At 32.8% G+C, this 19,960-nt stretch overlaps 1 protein-coding gene across 1 annotated transcript in view; it reads left to right on the forward strand.

Moving 5' to 3' along the window:
• The window catches only part of tmem222b (transmembrane protein 222b), a 28,294-nt gene extending 9,042 nt beyond the window's left edge, over positions 1 to 19,252 (forward strand). Inside the window, exons 3-6 of the mRNA XM_056479936.1 lie at positions 5,367 to 5,398; positions 7,074 to 7,170; positions 7,383 to 7,513; positions 17,924 to 19,252. Of these exons, the coding sequence (XP_056335911.1) occupies positions 5,367 to 5,398; positions 7,074 to 7,170; positions 7,383 to 7,513; positions 17,924 to 18,011 (348 nt within the window). The 3' untranslated portion in view covers positions 18,012 to 19,252. The remainder of the gene's footprint in view (positions 1 to 5,366; positions 5,399 to 7,073; positions 7,171 to 7,382; positions 7,514 to 17,923) is intronic.
• Positions 19,253 to 19,960: the final 708 nt, after the last annotated feature.

A 19,960-nucleotide genomic window follows, 5' to 3' on the forward strand; every position in this document is an offset into this window, starting at 1 on the left:
AGCTTAATCACTTGTCTTGCTATTTAAAAATACCTCTGATGCTCTTATACAGACTACATGCATAGCTTGTTTTTTTTTTTGTTTTTTTTTAAATATTAGGCTTTAACCTTGTCCACTGCACTATAAATAATGCACTATAAATAATAGTGAATTCAAATAAAGTTTGGTGCTTGTCTAGAAACAATAGCAATCTGTCATGCCTATGACTTTTAATTAATTATTAAACACACCACGAGCCCCATTTTTTTCTGCAATTCCTTGCTGCTTTTTTTTGGTGACATCATAAAATGTTTTGTTCTTAGACACCCAAGATAACAAACAACTATTCTTCTTTCTGCATCTACACTGTTTTTTTTCTGTGGTATAGTATAGCGGTCTTGCCAATTTGTGCAACTGATCGAAACCCAATTATAACTGGGTGGCATATTTGGCCATTGGACCCAAATCAGGAAGATATTTACATATTCAAAATACTACATATTCTAAATGTCACTTCCAAGCAGGATGGGAGAGATTGCGAGGTTTGTTAAGAGTAACTGCTGCAAACGCGTTTAGAAAGTAGTTTTACCTTATAAAGAATGAAAAAGAACTCGGCTGTGAGCATATCTAGGTCTTTCTTGTTAAAAATACATGGAAGTATCCTCAAGTTCACCTTCAGGGCAACGCTATCTCATAACACACTTGCCATTAAAAGAACCACAACACAAATCCATCGCTTGTTCTTAAGAATCCTGTACAAATTCAGACAAGCTGTTCAAACAAAAGCAAAGTCATCATAGTACAGAAGATCCACGGCAGTTCTCATCAGGTTAGGACATTATCCTTTTATCAGACAGGAGCAAAAAGTGAAATGTCTTGGGTAGAATGAGGCCAGTAATGTGAGAGGATGTGGTTATTTGACCTGAGGTGATACGGGCCAGCACACTTTGAAGTGCACTCAATCTGCTGCACTTAACTCCACTTGTGGCTGACAGTGACTAAAACACATTTTGCATGTGAAATGAGCGGGTGATGAGGCTTGAGGTTAGTTGACGCTTTAAAGGGATAGGTAACCCAAAAATGACAATTCTGTTATTAATTACTCACTGTTACATTTTATAAAGATTCCTAAGGTATTCGTTGGTGTTTGGAACTACCAAGGGTGGAAATTGTAATGACAAAAATACCATATATCTGTAAATAATTAAACAATCAATAATAATTAAACAATCAATAATAATTAAACGGTTAAACAATTTTGCAGCACAAACAACCACAAATTGTGAGCAAACGAAAATAATATATTCATGCACAAAATATCTGTTCATTTCAACTTCACAAACCAGCACAAATTTAACCAAATATTTTAATTGTATCTAAACAACGAAAACAAATAAAGTGTTTATTTAAAAGCACAAACCAGCACAAATCGAGCACAAACGAATGACACCAGTGTTGTGCGATTTAGATGAAATAATGGGGTGGAGGGTGATGTGGCGGCTCCAGAAGTGTTTTGATTAGGCAATATCTAAACAATAAAAATAGATACAGTGTTTGTTTTAACGGCACAAATCGAGCACAAACGAAGGACACCAGTTTTGTGTGATTTACAGTAAATAGGGTGGAGAGTGACGTCACGAAATATTTTAATTCTATCTAAACAACGAAAATAGATAAAGTGTTTGTTTTAACGGCACAAACCAGCACACATCGGGCACAAACAAATGACACCAGTTTGGTGCGATTTTAGAGGAAATGGGGTGGAGAGTGACGTCACGGTTCCTGAAATATTTTGCTTGTATCTAATGGAGAAAAACAGATGTTTGTTTTAACGACACAAATCGAGCACAAACGACCTGTGCTGATTTGAAGTCATTTGAGCAACATGGGGTGGAAAGTGACGTCACATGGTCAAAAAATAATGCTTAATATCTCAGACCCTAAAACAGCAAAAACGTTGCACAAACAATTGGCATAGTTTTGGGGGTTATTTGTTTTTATGGGGTGCCTACTTCCCGGAGGTTTGCTTTTCTTAGTTTTATGTAGTAACATGTGGCAAAGCTATGAAAGGAATTGAAACCAACAGGCTGCAATTAAAAAAAAGAAGAGCATAGAAGGTTTATGAATATGATACGGTATCAAATACCATCAAATCAGTGGCATAATTCTCTTTATACAGCAAAATGAAACACAGGCTAAGATGTAGACCAGAGGTTTTCAAACTCTGTCCTGGAGGGCTGGTGTTCTATTGATTTTTAGCTCCAACTTTCTTCAACACACCTGCAAGGATGTTTCTTGATTAGCTAGCCCAGGTGCGTCTGATTGGGGTTGAAGCTGAAATCTGCAGGACATCAGACCTTCAGGACCAAGATTGAAAACCCCCGATATAGACTATATTTCATTGAGTTAGGTTACATTTGCTAAATTACAGTGGAAGTCTTGTTTTAATTCATAAATATTTATTATGCATTTATGTAAATCGCGTACAGTACTATTATTAGTAAGTTGTCATTAATCCTTCACACATCAAATGCTATTAACGAAACTTCACACAAAAAAATTCACTTATTGTAGCATGAAACAAAACTATACTAACTAAACTTATAATTGTAAGAACCCCTCACCCAGACCTCATAATTTTCAACCCTGCACGCAATAATGGACTCTTCTCGAACTAAAACCAGTGTTATTGTTATTTGTTAAAATTATTTTGATAATAATCACATCAAACAATCAAAACACTGAATTACTGTCATGCTTTGCAAATAATTAAGTAAAAAGTGTGGTAGTTGATGATGTAGTTGATCGCTTGTTACAAACTAAACAGCAAAGATTTTGAAGAATAAGTATAGCATTAACTAATTCCACAAAAGCCATGCAATGATGCTTTAGTGTTGTCACTCCTCAAATGTTTAATGCCACCCCCTTGACACTTCTTAAATAATTTTCAATATCCAGCCATCCAAGAGTCCTCTGAACCTCCATATACAGCAAGGGTCCTGAAACTTTCAGGCATTTGAAAGTTACCAAAAGGTAAAACAAACAAAAAAAGTTTCTTTTCTTCAGCGTCAGTTTAAGATCATAATATATTAGACATACAACACCACTTTCTCAGCTTGGCACATGGGGTATACTACTTTATCTGCAGTATATATCTTCAAATTTAAAAATATAATGCCATCACTTATTTGCAGACATAATATGAAATATTCCATGTTTTCAGACTTTAAACGTATATGTATATAATATAATAATAATAATAATACATTTTTATTTATTGCGGCTTTCCAGAGCTCAAGGACACTTTACAATGAATGTAACAAAAAGAGATCGTACGAACAGACATTGAAAGAAACAATAATCAAGTAGAGACAACATTAGGTTCACAAACATATAAGAAGTCAAATAAGAAATATAAGAAATATATAAATATTTTATGTTTAAACAGATATATAGGATTAAATAAATGTAACCTATTATTTAGGATTTGAAAACATACTTTTATATTGACATCATTAATTTAAATACAAATATTATTTCTGTTTATAATTAAATTATAACTATAATTATAAGCTGTTTTAACACATCTAAATCTGCTTTTATCTGTTTTTATATTATTTGTTTTGAAATTTTTTAAATACTTTTATTCCTGTTTATGTAAAGCACTTTGAATTGCCACTGTGTATGAAATACACTATAAACATAAACTTGCCTTGCCTTACAAAAAACAGAAATAGTATGAAATATTCCATGCTTTTCAGACCTTTAATATTAAGAAAGACGTCATATTTTATATTGACATTGTCAGTAATTTCTAAAATAAAACACAAATGAATAGTTTACTCAAAATACATATTAGTTTTTGACAAATTCAGAGAAACAATAGTAAGTTAGATGTGGTCTTTTAATTTTTGCTTGAGCAAAATGGACGAGTGGCGACACATAGGCGCAGTGGGTAGCACAATCACCTCACAGCAAGATGGTTGCTGGTTCGAGCCTCGGCTGGACCAGTTGACATTTCTGTGTTTGCATCTTCTGCCTGTGTTTCCTCCGGGTGCTCCAGTTTCCCCCACAAGTCCAAAGACATGCGCTGTAGGTGAATTGAGTAAGCTAAATTGGTAGTATGTGTGTGATAGTGTGTGTGTGTGGGTGTTTCCCAGTGATGGGTTGCAGCTGGAAGGGCATCCGCTGCATAAAACATATGGATATATGGATAAGTTGGCTATTCATTCTCTGTGGCGACCCCAGATTATTAAAGGGACTAAGCCAAAAAAAGAAAATGAATGAATGAAAATGGGAGTTGTGTTCATCAAGATTTTTAACTTTTAAAAAAAAAAGTACTACTAAATACAAGATAAATATAAAGTAACACTGTAAAATATTAAGACTTACACAGTTATATGTGTTATTGTTTTCAAATCAAAATGAAACAAGCACAAAGTCTAAAATATCCATCAATTATGACATAAAATAATTTTACATTATAGAAGATAGTTTGATAGGGAAGTGCTTTTTAAAGCGTGAAATAGACTTGAATGGACTGAAATAGACTTTGTCACAGTTGCTATTAAAGAGGCTTTTTGTTGCTTTTGTTCTTGTGGTGCTGTCAGGCAATTAGTGTTGTCATAATGATGTCAGCTGCACTACAGTCATTAGTCACATGGCCTGGCAGCAGAACTGAGTGCCACGAGCAAAGATGCCTCATTTCAGTTCACATACTGGAAATGAGTGACATGCTTTCAGAGGCAGCTCAAGGTAACACAAACCTCACAGGAGCACTGGATCCCAACACATTGTGAAGTTCAAATTTATAATCTATTGTGACAAATAAGGGATATGTTATGATTTGTGAAATAAATGTATTATTTGGGCCGGCTGCAATAATTAATTGGAGGTGTCAGTGTCAGTATATGGTTAAAAAATACTATAGTATTTTCTATAAAGTACTATAGTATATTTTCGTCTGGGATCTATTACTTTTTCTAGTTCTATTTACCTTGCACTTTTTTTTAAACATTTATCATTATTATTATTTATTTGTTTATTATGTACATATTCACATTCTGATTTCAATGCCTAATTATTAAATTGTTAAAATTACTATAATTATTCTTAAGAATAAAATATTATGTGTTCCCTGTAAAAGTGTTCTTTCATTATGATGCTATTACATTGTCAGTCTGGCATTATATAATGAGTGGTATAAAATGGTCTAAAAATAACAATAATATCATTTATCGCAATATATTTTGGTACACTATATCGTACGAAAAAAATGGATATAGTGATAGGCAAAGTATTAATTAATAATTAAAATAGGTCTTTCTTTTTATTAGCTGTACAATTGTGCACATACACATTTTAACTGTGTGTTGCTGCTCTTGCAGGAGGACAACATGGCATTCGGAAGACCAACAAAGTAAGCCGGTGTTTCTATGCTGAAAGCATGTTTAATTTTGAGAGGAGAATCCACAAATCAATGTATACATTTTATATATATATATATATATATATATATATATATATATATATATATATATATATATATATATATATATATATATATATATATATATATATATATATATATATATATATACATACATATATATATATATATATACATATATATATATATATATACATACATATATATATATATATATACATATATATATATATATATATATATATATATATATATATACATATATATATATACATATATATATACATATATATATATATATATATATATATATATATATATATATATATATATATATATATATATATATATATATATATATATATATATACATATATATATATATATACATATATATATATATATACATATATATATATATATACATATACATATATACATATACATATATATATACATACACACATACACACACACACACACACACACACACACATATATTATATATACATATATACACATACATATACGTTTACATATATATATATATATATATATATATATATATATATATATATATATATATATATATATATATATATATATATATATATATATATATACATACATATACAAGTTGGCAAAATAATTACAACAAATAAAAACTAGCTAATAAAAAAAAATAAATAATAATAAATGTATAAGTTATAATTTAAATAAACATACGCATATATTGATGATTTTGTTAAAATTATTATTATTATTATTAGCAGTAGTAGTGTATATATATATATATATATATATATATATATATATATATATATATATATATATATATATATATATACACACACACAAAATGCCATGACACTACGTCAAATAGATAATGGCAAAATTACGCTGATTTTATGCAGGACAAACAGCATAAATATATACTCCATAATAATGTAGTGATAATCTAATCTAATATTCTTAGATTTACTTTTAAGAATCAATAAAAATATCCATGCCAGGCTCAATGGGAATACGTGCCTCAGCTTATGTATTTGTGAAATGTAAAATATGCTACTGCATGTATGCTTTGTTGCATGCTTCAGATGACAAATCCACAAAAGGACACTGTCTACAGTTTTGCAAATCCGAAATGCATAACCCAAGGTTTGATTTGTTTTACATTTTAGATGCATGTCTATTTAGTTCATGTCCACAAGAAGGCGGGGCTTGTAGTACAGATCACCTTGCAAAACAACTGACCTTAACCCAGCCAATAGTGTTTTCCCAATCAAACAGATGCGTGCACTGCTACCACTTAGTTTTACTTTGATTTTACATTGCTTGTGGAAACATGCTTCATTGGACTCAAACCTAAGCACTTTGCATCCATCACAAGCACAATATTGTACAAAGTGAGCTACCAAGCAAACTGACCACAGAAAAGCTGTTTATATGATAATAGAAAAGTAAGGCAAACATATTTCCAATGAGCCTGTGTTGAAAATAAATTAGGGGTCTTCAAAAATTGTGTATCAGTTGGTTTTATATAGACTTAATGTCCCTCAAAGTGGTTATAATATCCTTTAAAGTGGGTGATAAATTCTGACTAAAGTATGTGCTTGCAGTAAGAATTTATCTGTTTTATTCTCAGGTACTGGATGTTAGATGTAAGTAAAGTGTATACCAGTGGGTCTAATGCGTGGGACACAGCAGTTCATAACGCTTCAGAAGAGTATAAACAGAGAATGGTAATGTTTGTTTTTTCTGCTTTCACTTTTAGAAAACCAATAAGAGTTAAAATCCATATTGTTAAGCATTAAATATTTTATTTGAACCCTACAACAATTTCCTTCTGATGGTTGTAATTGAACGATTGATATGAAAATAAAAGAATATTTCTTTGGGCATCCAATAAACTGTTACTTGTATCCTGACAATTATCTCACTTTTTTTTCTCCAGCACAACCTTTGTTGTGACAATTGTCACTCGCATGTGGCCATGGCACTGAACTTGATGCGCTATGACAACAGCACCTCATGGAATATGGTGAACCTTTGCCTCCTCTCACTTATCCATGGCAAACACGTCAGGTGAGAGAAAGTGAGCTGACATATTCACACTGTTCTTTTCAAATATGCTTGTGTACAGTTTGAAGTATACATCTTCTGTTAGGATGGTTTTACAAGGAGCAATGGTTATTTTTTTGTCAGCATCAGGTTATTTAAACATTAACTTGTAGCTTGCCAAGATACAAGCATCGCACAGTAGAATGTAATTTGGCTACACTCAGGTTACTCTTTTAAAAGGTAATAGGCTACAGAGCAAGCTATAAGTACACTATCAATCAAATGTTTGAGGTCAGTAAGAATTTTTTCCATATTTATATACATTAAATATGCTTTATTTGATCAAAGGTAACAGTAAAGACATTTATAATATTTCTGCTTTAAAGAACGACTTTTGTTCTTCAAAGAATTCACAAAATTTTAAGTGATAAATGTTTAAAGCTTAATACTTTTTAACATTTAATTTAATTTTAAAAGGATTTTCGTAAAAAAAATATTTAATGAAAATTTCCTCACCCTCGAGTGGTTACAAATCTTTGAGTTTCTTTCTTCTGTTGCAGTCTTTTTTGTAAAAGCAAATTTTGATTTAGTTTTAGATTTTTTTAATATATATATTTTTTTAATTCCATTTAATTTTATTCTTCTGAAGTCATTCAGTTTTAATCTAGTTTTACTTGATGTAATTTAATAAGATGTCATGGCAAGAAACTTTAAACCAATTTAATGTACAGGACAGGCTTTTAGTTCAGAAATCTGTTGCTTGCTGTCCAACTTAAAGTTGATCAGTACCACGTACATAATACTGATGGCATTTTGACAAACAACATATGTAAGTCAATTTCATGTGTGTTTCAGATTTATTTATACCTGTACTTAGATTTTCTTATCTGCATATTGACATTTTTGGACATTTAATCAGATATGCAGCAAATGATTGCTTATATCCTGCCAGAAAGATCAGTATTGGCTGCAATTCAAAAGTGCACAAAAGTGATTAGTTCTGACTGGATTTTTTTAACAAATCTTTAGTCACACTTTATTTTGATGTTCTGTTTGTTGAATTGTTAAATTGGATCTACATGCCAACTAATTCTCATTAGATTATAAGTAGACAGTTTGGGTTGGGGTTAGTGTACATTGACATGTACTTGCAAAGTTTCTTATAGTCAGTTAAATGTCTGTCGAAGGAACAGTATCAACAGATATTAAGCAGACAGTCTACTAATACTCAAATGGACCATCAAAATAAAGTGTTACCTCATCTTTTTTTGTCATTGTTTTTGTCAATTAAGATGAACTTATTTAGTTTTAATTAAGTTTCCATCTGTGAATTCATTGCAAATAATATGATGGAAATTATAGATCAACAAAATTATCAGTGTTGTATTGAACACAAAATAAGATATTCTGAAGGAAGCTGAATACCTATAACCATTGACATTTTTAGTAGGAAAAACAAATACTGTGGAAGTCAATGGTCACAGGTTTACTGCATTCTTCAAAATATATTTTGTGTTTAACAGAAGAAAAAAACTAATAAAGGTTCGAAACAAGTAAGCGACAAGTAAATTATGGCAGAATTTTGGGTCAAAATAAAATCAGTTGTAAGCTTTATTTGTTTGCTGTTTGTTTTAGTAAACAGGCTCATACACCCATCAATCTTTATATAAGTTTTAAGCTACCAAACATATAAAAAGTTATAGTTTTCAGCCAGAATTACCATATCAGCGCATCCCCTAATAACTATCAGTCATATTTATCTGCCATTAAAAAAATGAACTGTGGATCTTACTGACATCATTATTTGGTAATTTGATAGTTGTTTAGACTAAACATTGTCATCATCACACTAGATGTGCCACTAGCAAAGCAAACATTTTAATTCATTTATCTTATTGCTGGATATAATGCAAACAGATGGAGTGTGCAGAAACCGAGGCATTTACTTTTGATTCAACTTGTTCACTGCCACCATGCATCCTTTAAATATATTATCACCGATTATTTGCTTTTGATGCAGTGCAGTCTGGATCTAAGCTCAAAACTTGTATCTTGTATTGTGTATTTTATTGATAAAATTGCTTAGTTATATGAAAAGATTCTTTTTGCTGCCTTCATTTTCACAAGATTCATATTTCATCCATGCTTTGTGTACTCTGTCCAGTAAAGCAGAGCTATTGTAAATGCCTCCTTGTAATGCTTCTTGAAAAAGGTTTCCTGAACCCGCAGACGTAAAGTGGAGCACCACTGCAGTGCATTTTATCATTTCAGTTCTAAGTTTAGATGTAGCATGTTTTAATATGGGTGCAGCTCGTTCGGAGTTGAATAAGCAACAAACATATATTATCAGTATTTTCATTCAGTGGAAAGCAGAGATTCTTGGATTAATAATAAGAATAATCAGACCTTTTGATTTGCTGGAATTTGCTTCGGGGTCTTAAAGGTTGGTGATTTCAGAGAGGCTAGCAGTTGCTACAGCTAAAGATCCTGTCCATCCTGGATAATCACTGTTTAAAGGGTCACAAAACACTAAAACATGTTTTTTGAGATGTTGACAGTAATATATTTATGTCACACTTTTCAATTCAATTCAATTTAATTCACCTTTATTTGTATAGCGCTTTTACAATGTAGATTGTGTCAAAGCAGCTTCACATAAAAGGTCATAGTAAATTGGAACAGTGTAGTTCAGTTTTTAGTGTTTAAGTTCAGTTCAGTTTAGCTCAGTTCAGTGTGGTTTAATAATCACTACTGAGAGTCCAAACACTGAAGAGCAAATCCAGTGGCAACAGCGGAGAGGGAAAAAAAACTTCACTAATTGGCGAAAGTGAAGAAAAAAACCTTGAGAGAAACCAGACTCAGTTGGGCACGGCCATTTTAATTTCTCCGCTGGCCAAACGTCTTGTGCAGAGCTGCAGTCTCAGCGGCGGAGGTCACACGTTGCTAAAAACACTATTAGGACATTTTTCCGAAAATATTTCGTCTTTAAAAGGAAAATTGGTTGTTTTTGCGTTATTTCGAGCATATTCGTTCTTCCAGTTTGAAAATAAATTTTGAAGCTTCGTCACGGCCATGAGATCACAGTGTACATTCCAGCGTGGAGACTGGATGTCTGTACCAGCGGGTACAATGTGACGTCTTTGAGTTTTCAGCATTAATTCACGAGAAAGACTTGGTTTGAGCCAATCAGCGCACTCTATTGTGAATGAGATGCAACTTCATTAATATGCATGATAGCTTCGAAGACATTTAAAACAAGTGGAGGAAGAAGAATTGTTTAAAGGCATGGGTCGTCAGTGTTGCGTTTATAAATGTGCCGCAACGAAGGTTTAGTTTCCATTTCTCTGTGATGAGGGGATTACAGTGGAATGCTTACACGTGACAGAAATATCTTTGTAGGGAACATTTTTACCCAAGAGCGTTTCGAATCTGGAAATAGTGAAATCCGGATTTGCCACTTGTCTTCTTTTAAAAAAAGACGCAGTTGCAGTTTGTTTTGATTGTCCTGTCTGCAGTTTTGGTTAGTGTGTGATCAGTGTGCTTTGCTTATGTTTCAGTTTTTAAAGATATACCTTAGTCAAAGTGATTTAGTCACTAAGTTTATAGTAATATCACTACAGTATTATGGACTGAAAGATCCACTGTAAATGCTGCTCTCTGAATGTAAACACCTTCGTCAAACTATTACCGTCATTTAAGATTTTCACCACATTTTGTGACAGGATAGTCTATACAGACATGGCTGTTTGACTCTATTCTCTGCACCCACAGAGTCTCTGCATCTACCGAGAAATGCAGAGGTTTTTTCCCATATGGTATGCAGTGTCAAATTCCATTAGAACTTTACTTATCCAGCTGTTCCTCATGTTCAATATTTGGTTTGTCATTGGGGGCATGCATAAAATGTTCCAGAATGAAAGTGAAAGTGCCAAACAAAAATATTCAAAAAGCAACTCCAGGTAAACACTTTAATCATATTATTGTCTTATTCAGATTAAGGCAAATAATTAGATTACTGATGTCCATGTAAACGTAGTCACTGTCTATCTTCCCTGCTTCTGTGTTTGTTGCATCTGTGAAAATCAGCAAGTACACGTACTGAAACTCCACAATTTATGCAAACCTTTTCCTCTTTAGCCACTCGATACTGCCTCCTAAACAAAGTTGGACTCAAGCTGGATTTATACTTTCGATGGATGAGGCTTTTATACTTGCCGCATTCGCCATTGTGATATTCTTTAAAATGGCAGGGGGTGGTCAAAAGAAACTGACCGTAAAGTCAGATGGATAAACAGAGAAGTAGAAAGTTTCCGGAACTATGTCATATTATTCATATTATTCAATATTTTTAAACTAATTATTTTTATTATTTCTAGAAATTATTTTAATGATTATAAAGTTTTTTATAACCATTCACGATTTTTTTTTCAATCATCACTTTCTTTTGTTTGTTCATGGCCCTTTAAAGCAAAATCTCCTCCAAAAACTCATGAATTCACACAAGCAGATAACTTCATGTATCATTCACCAGTGAGAAATCATTACAGTTCAAAGAGAATGTTTTTATTCAGGACATATTTTGAAGGAAATGTTTAAAAAGATGTCTTCTGGTGGAGTTTTAAAATATTTAACATTGATCAAACCATCATTTGTCAAACTGAAAGATCTAATATGACTGTTGAATTTTAAATTATATATTGAATACTTTGTACAACTGCCATGAATGTAGCCAATGCTGCTGATATGGCATTAAAACATAAATAAATGAAACATTACAGTTCAAAGTGCATAATATTACTACATAATAAGGTTGCATGTCCGCCAAAGCGTTTTATCCCAAATGCCAAGTTAATTTCAATAAAGAGCACCGTGATTTTAGAGTGTCAGCAGCATGACGAAACAATGGATGTTTCTCAGTATGTGCTCTTCAGCATTCTTACATCCTCGTGTTCTTATGTAGCATCATCATCAACCATCAAATTTCAGTTCCAAATCTCAAGATCACAAGAATAGAGGACACGTGAAGGTTCCTGGATGTGTTCTTGATATCAAGGATGCGTGGATGCAGAGTTGAGTGCAAAACTTGCTTGAGAAGTCCCAGAAGTCACTGCGGCTGAATAAAAGATGTGGGAAGCACAGCATTCCATACCTGTTTATTGATAAAGTTCAGAGATATAACTTCTTTATCTCAGGAGTTTCCCTAAATGAGACGGTGAAAGTAAACACAATATATATCAAAAATCTTAAATGCATAAACACATTAAGGGTGTTTATTTGCTGAAATTCGTATTAAAATCTGTTTTATTTGTATTGTGCAAAGTATATTTGTAAGGTTTTTGTCCATATTATACTGTATGGATAGAAAAGGGGGAAAACTAAAAATCATTGTATGAATGCTGTTATGTTTAAATAATTTTCTGTAAAAAATATATGTAGGTCATGTGACAATTAGGAAGAGCACAGCATCTCGTTTCTCAGAGGACTCATTTCGTGGTCTCCCGAGTTCGTTCTTCCGAGGGAACCTGGTAAAAATGGTATCCACAAGAGTCCCTTCTCTGCATTCTTGGAATTGAGAAACAGCCACTGTTTGCGTTGTGTGTTTTAAATGTTCTGGCAGTTGGATAATGTTCAAGGCAGCAATGAAGAAAATCTCTCTAACACTCAACAAAGCATTGTTAGAAGAGTTCAGTCATTTTCTGCTTTATCAGTGGACCTGTGCCCTGTCTGACTGCATCGAGACCTGTCTGCACAAACAGCGTGCGCAGAGGTATACAAATCCACATCTTGACAGGCAGGTTCAACAGCCTATTATAATGTTCAGACAGGCATTAATTTTAGATGAAATTTGGGAGATCCTCTCTCCTCCTGCATAGACTGCAATGATCACGAGACATTTAAAGTCCAGAAAAGAATCCAAAAACATTGTAAAAACATTTCATTTGACGTCGGTGGCTCAACTGTAACCATATGAAACTCCAAGAACACTTTTGTGCACCACAAAAGTGTACTTGGAGCTTTGTATGATTCCAGTTAAACCACTACAGTCACATGAAATGTTCTGACAATTTTAGTTTTCTGGATTTTGAAACAAAAGTAAATAAATCATGACAGAATTATCATAACTATCCATTTAAAATAGAATTAGATGTAAGCTATATTTGTTTGCCGTTTGCTTTAGTAATTTGCTAAGCTACCAAATATATAAAAGGTTACTGGTATTCAGCCAGAATTCCCATATCAGCACACCCCCTAATAACTATCAACCATATTAATCTGCAATTAAAAAATGAGTTGTGGATCTTACTGATGTCATTATTTGATAAGCATTGTTTAGACTAAAGATCACTGATAAAAATCAGTAATTGAGCAAAAAAATCCAGACTGCACTAGATGTGAATATTAGTTTTCTGGATTTTGAATGTCTCTGGACCTTTGCTAGTTGGATTTCATCTAAAAAATTGTAACTTAATGTTCTGAAGATAAACAAATGTCTCAGGCAATTAGAATTAAACAATAAATTAATAAAATAAACTTTTTCTTTTTCTTAAAATTTCAAAAATAAAGATGTTATTAAATATTATTTTAAAAATAAAATATGCATTGATGGCCATGTTATTTTATGTTTGATTGTTACATTTCTGTACTTGAATACTCACCAGAAGTTTATTTCACTTTAAGTTTTGCTGTGTCGCTCTTTTATTTTTGGTCTGTATTTATATATGCTTGCAATTTATTATATTTGTTCCAGTTGATCTAAATAAATGAAATCGCTCCAAATAGAGCTATTAAAAATCATCTAGTAAAATTGTATTCATATCGCAATATAAATCGCAACAAAATAAAATATCGCAATGTCAAATTTTTCCAATATTGTGCAGTATAGTGTGGATTAACCCTGATAAATTAATGGGTGAATTTTTTTTCCAATTATTTGCTTAGGGAAGTTTGAAAACCCTGAGCAACATGAACATAGCAAATGTTACACAAATTAATTAATAAATAACACACAACGAAAATGACAGTGGTGAGAAAAATGCGGTTAAGAAAGCATTTGATAAGGATTTGGATATGTTTGTTCCAACTACACTGACAAAAATGATGTCTGCAAAGTTGTTGCAAACAATTTATATGGGCTAAATTCAAACAAACTAATTAAATGGAGTAATGTTCAACTTAATTTGTTTGATTAAATTCAGCCCAAATAAATTGTTTAACACCACTTATCTCAAATTTTGTAAATCCAAGGAATCATCTTTGAGTCATTTGTTTTTCAATGTATGTATTTTGGCATTCATTCAAGTCACATCTGCATCAGTTCCTTCATATCTTTGCATCCATATCATATGAAATCCCACTGCAAAATTATGTAATTATAGGACTGGGAAATTGGACCCAGTGCTCAGTTTTGGGTGTCAGCTAAAAATGCCTCTACATGGCACCTAAAGCTATCCACTCAAGTCTAACAATGAATTGCTCCAGACACTATTTATTTTTTTATTTTCCCCACACTACCGAACACAATGCATGTGCATTGGCCCCAAGAGACAGAGAGGGACTCTCACCACCATTGACTGTCATGGCGTCTCTCAGTGGTACCCATGTGTAATTGAAAGTGTTGCATTGAGTGCATGTTTCTCCTGGCCCAAAGTGTTGAGTGTGCATCCATCACTGTTTATTGTGAGAATCCTACTGTCAGTCACTAAAAAAAGAACTGCAGGTATGAAATGATGATGCAGCTATTTGGTCTCCAGCACACTGTTGTAGTTGCATCAGAATTTAAAGTAATTGGATGTCAGATAGAGCCAGAGGTTTTTACCACCAGCATGAAGTCTGGTGCACTTTGCAATGTGTTATAATTTTGCAGCATATTCTGATGTAATTCTGTGAAGTAGACATGGTGTATGTGATGTTTAGGAAAGGGAAGTGTGGTATCATAAAAACAATTTGTCTTGTTTTTCACCTTTTGTTTGCTTTCTGTTTGATTAATGGGGTTTGCTTAAGTAAGCATCACTAGTCTTGGGGGAAAAGGAGTGTGCTTATGTTGAATGTGCACTTGTAGTGAACTTCAAATCTTACGGGGATGCGTAAAATCAAAGGGCCCTTGTATTTGATGTTCTGGAAATTTTTGTTTTCTTGACACTTTTAAAAAGCATCATTTTTTAATAACAATAATATCAAATTGAAGGCAAATTAAGCTACATTAGAAATATCAGACCACAATGTCTGACAGAGTCTCAAAATACACATTTGTATCAAAACAGATGTAAGGGGCATTTCTACAGGATTCCAAATGGTCATGGAATTTTAAAAGGTCAGGGAATTTACATTACATTTTTTTTTGACTCCAGTACAAAAGATTATCAAAGATGAAGCTTAAATCAGTCCCAGTGCTTAGTAGGAGCAAGACTAAAAAATGTTTTATCTGTGGATCTTTTATCTAAATCTGTGGATTTTTGTGGAATGATTATGGGAGTGTAGGAAATTAACACTTTAAACACAAAGCAAAAAAATCATCACGCATATTTACACACAACTACATATAGTACAACAGTTCTACACTCATACATATAGTATCTACATGCATACAATAGTTTAATTACATTTACAAAATAAACCGTAAATAGTTAAACTCAATAATGGGTTAAAAAGTCAATTTCTGTAGATTCTGTGTGGGACTAGTCATGATACCTTGCATGCAACATATTAGTTCATTACAATTCTTAACTCTTTCAAGCGTAAGTTATAAATACTTCAGCTGACACCCCTGAGTGAGTTTAAAAAATATATATATATATAATGACCGTTATTTAGAACAGATTGTTGCAGGACATACAGTACTGTAGCCCCAGTGAATCATGCATATATTGTTTTTTTGTTTTGTTTCTTTTTTCCCTTTTCTGCAAATATTGACAAATGTCAGAATTATTTTGTGAAATATATACATTTCAATTATCAAATATGTGTAAGAACATGTTTTTTGTCATTAAACAGTTTAAAAAATGATCCCATTCTTGAATATGTGCCGGGCCATGTTTAGTCAATAGCTACATTTTCTTCAACCTATTTTTAGGTTGATGGAAGTGGTAAGATGCTCATACATTTTGAAAATGAGCATAAAACACGTATGCGTATGAGTAGGATAAAATGTTTATTCAATAAGAAAATATGCGTATAAACTACAATGGAAACGCTTTTACCGAACAAATTCCAGTATGCGCTGGGTGTTATTATATTATTGATTACCTCCAGAACTGACAAGAGCATCTGTGCTTCGTCTCATGCCTTCAAATGCCACCACGTGTTCATTGCTTGTCAGCATCGTCTTCTGAGGCGCAAGTCTTTTATTAACTAAGGAAAAGATTCACGCAGCTTCTCCTACTACAACAAATTTCATTTAACTGTTGATATTTGGCGCCAGTTAATCAGCAAGTGACGATTTTGTTCTCTTTGACTCATTGGATGGAAACGCTGCTTTATTCACATGTCTTTTATTCGATATTCCAGTTTTGCGCATAAAGTTAATTTGCATTTTTGGATGGAAACATAGCTTATGAGTTACATGAGAGGTCAGACAGAGCTGCCAGATTTACATGGTTATTAATAATTTTCTTCCAAAATTGATGAAAGTATATGGCTATTTAACTGGCTATTTAATAAACACTTTGTGTCTTACATGAAAAAAGCTAATTGTGCAGTTAAATTTAAAAATAATCATCTCCATAGACATGCGAGTTCATTTTACTAAATTTTAATGTTATATTAGGCTAGTAGTGATGTGCATTCAAATGTCTGAAACAAATACATAACATGTATTTGTTTGAAAACACTGATTTATTTTTATTTGACAAGCAGCGCATGCCTTTTCAATTCCTTGGTGCGTGCCGTTTTAATCACACTGGTATGATTGTATGCATGGTTAAACTTGGCTTTTGTTATGTGGTTTGTACAACAAGCCTTGTACAAGAAAGGGCACATGTCTGATTCGCAAAAAATGTAAACGATGCCCTATACTTTGATAGATATGTTGTCTGAAATGTGCAATGAAATGTACCCTGAGCAATGTTTTTTTATTTTATTTTTTTTGCTCTTTGCAAAAATATAAACTGAGGCACATATTTTCAATGAGCCTGTCTTGGGAGTTTTCATGCTTTCATGCTATATGATCAATCGTATAAAGAAACAAGTGGATAATGTTTCTGTAATGTTTCAGAAGTTCTATGTTAAGCTTCTTTGACACAATCTACATTGTAAATGCGCTATAGAAATAAAGATGAATTGAATTGAATTGATCACCACAGTATCAATCATCAGAGGTTTGGAAGTAAGTCATTTAATTTTCAACTCCCCTGTTTGAATGAAGTTCAGAATGCAGTTTATGTATATGAACGGCCTCTAACAGATTATTATTTTTTTGTTTGTTTCAATTTTTTGCAGTTGCATAGGCTTTCTGAAGACCTGGCTTCCATTCTGCATCTTAACCAGCATCACTATGGCTGTTGCACTTTCACTAAACCTGCGATGACCAAGCAGGTATTAACAGAGGCGGGTGCTCAGGGTGAGTGGGCACAAAGTTGTCAGTGCCCATCGGAGACCCATTTCTCCAGCTTAAGGGGAACTCCAATGAACGTCAACTTGAAGTCCAGCTCTTCAAAGCGTAGAGGAGCACAACATCAAAAATCAAACGCTAGACCTCTTTGTCGTAGGGTAGAGACAGCAAATACACCATGGCTTCAACGTCTTGTGGTGATGTAAAGAAACGCTATTTTCACAAAACAAAACAAAAAAACAACCTGTCTTCCAAAGGCATGACTTTGGTGTGTCTCTTGAGGGTTATGGTGCTCATTTATCGTTTGGCTAGATTTTGATCTCCAAACTATAACTGCTGTTTAGGAAAAGTAACACTATAACTTCTATAAATATATATATATTAATATATTGTCTTATATTTTAAAAATAACTTGAAAATGAATTTCTAACGATGCTCTTTATGAGAACATATAGTTTATTGTAGAAACAGTGCATTATATATTGAGATAAACATGACGATGGATATCCTTTGCAAATTTGTAAAGTAAATATGAACGCTTAATTCTAATTACGTTTAATGTTTATTTTTATTTAAAGGTATCCTTTCAGTGTCTTATTGGCAAGGCTAACTATCAGCAAATATAGCTTTTGCTTTTAATATTGCAGCTTGGCATGCTTATAAGTGTAATGGGTTTTATACATAAATCGAATTAGATATGGAGATTATTAGCACTCAAAAAGTGATCATTAATAAATGAGAAAAATCTTGTTTGCCATATGTATTTAAAAGCATTCGTTGCCTGACCAGCTGTATTATATCGCAAATTTGACTGCTATTTTGTTCATTTACAATGATCATATTGCATATTTCTCGAACCTATTTGCTTAAAGTAGACTGTGAAATCCCAATGTGAACAGGATGATTTTTTTTTTTTTTATCCGTTGGGAGTAGATTGGATCAGGAAAAAAGCGAGTGTTTCATCGCCGAAAAAAGCCAGGCCGGAATGCAAATGGATGAAATTTAAGTGTCCTTGGTGACTTCAGTTAAAATAGAGGGTTGATTCAGGGACCAAGATCATTTAGGGAAACAAAGATGAAAATCAGATGTTTAGTTTTCTAAAATGCAATGATGATGAATCCTGCACAGTAAGACCAGGAATGAAGGCGGTAAAAGAGCTCATGATTTTGATGTCATGTTGCCTTTAATAAATCTCTGTTGTCCTGAGATTCACATTACAGCGGTTTTGGTGGTAGTGTTTGAACACTTTACTCTTTCACATTTTATTTTTGAAAGGCATATCAAATGTTGCTTTTGTTATATTGACTTGGTGTGTGTGGTGCAACAATCATGTCAAAAAGTATAACAAAAAACAATTATGATATACAGGTTTGGAAAAAAATGTCGTCTTAAGTGTTATTACTCTCTGGATTTGCTATAATTCGGTACATTTGTACAATTTTATATACTGGTAACATCTTTAAAATGTCAAATAGGAAAGTTATTTCAACAAATTTGTTATTACATAGCTTAAATAGTGGGGAAAATATTGATATAATTAAATAGAATTATTAAATATAAATATTACTGACACACTGGGGTTGGACAAAGAAACTGAAACTCGTGGTTTTAGACCACGATAACTCATTATTATGGTCTGCCTTAGACCATAATAATGAGTTATCGTGGTCTAAAACTACCTCCTTTTATGGTAATACAGCATCAATTGGTCTTGGGAATGACAGATACAAGTCCTGCACAGTAGCGAGAGGGATTGTGAGTCATTCTTGCAGAATAGTGGCCAGGTCACTACGTGATGCTGGTGGAGGAAAACATTTCCTGACTCGTTCCTCCAAAACACCCTAAAGTGGCCCAATAATATTGTGATCTGGTGACTGCAGGCCATGGGAGATGTTCAAATTTACTTTCATGTTCATCAAACCAGT

Source organism: Danio aesculapii, chromosome 19 (assembly GCF_903798145.1).
Source record: "Danio aesculapii chromosome 19, fDanAes4.1, whole genome shotgun sequence".
Lineage (NCBI taxonomy): Eukaryota > Metazoa > Chordata > Actinopteri > Cypriniformes > Danionidae > Danio > Danio aesculapii.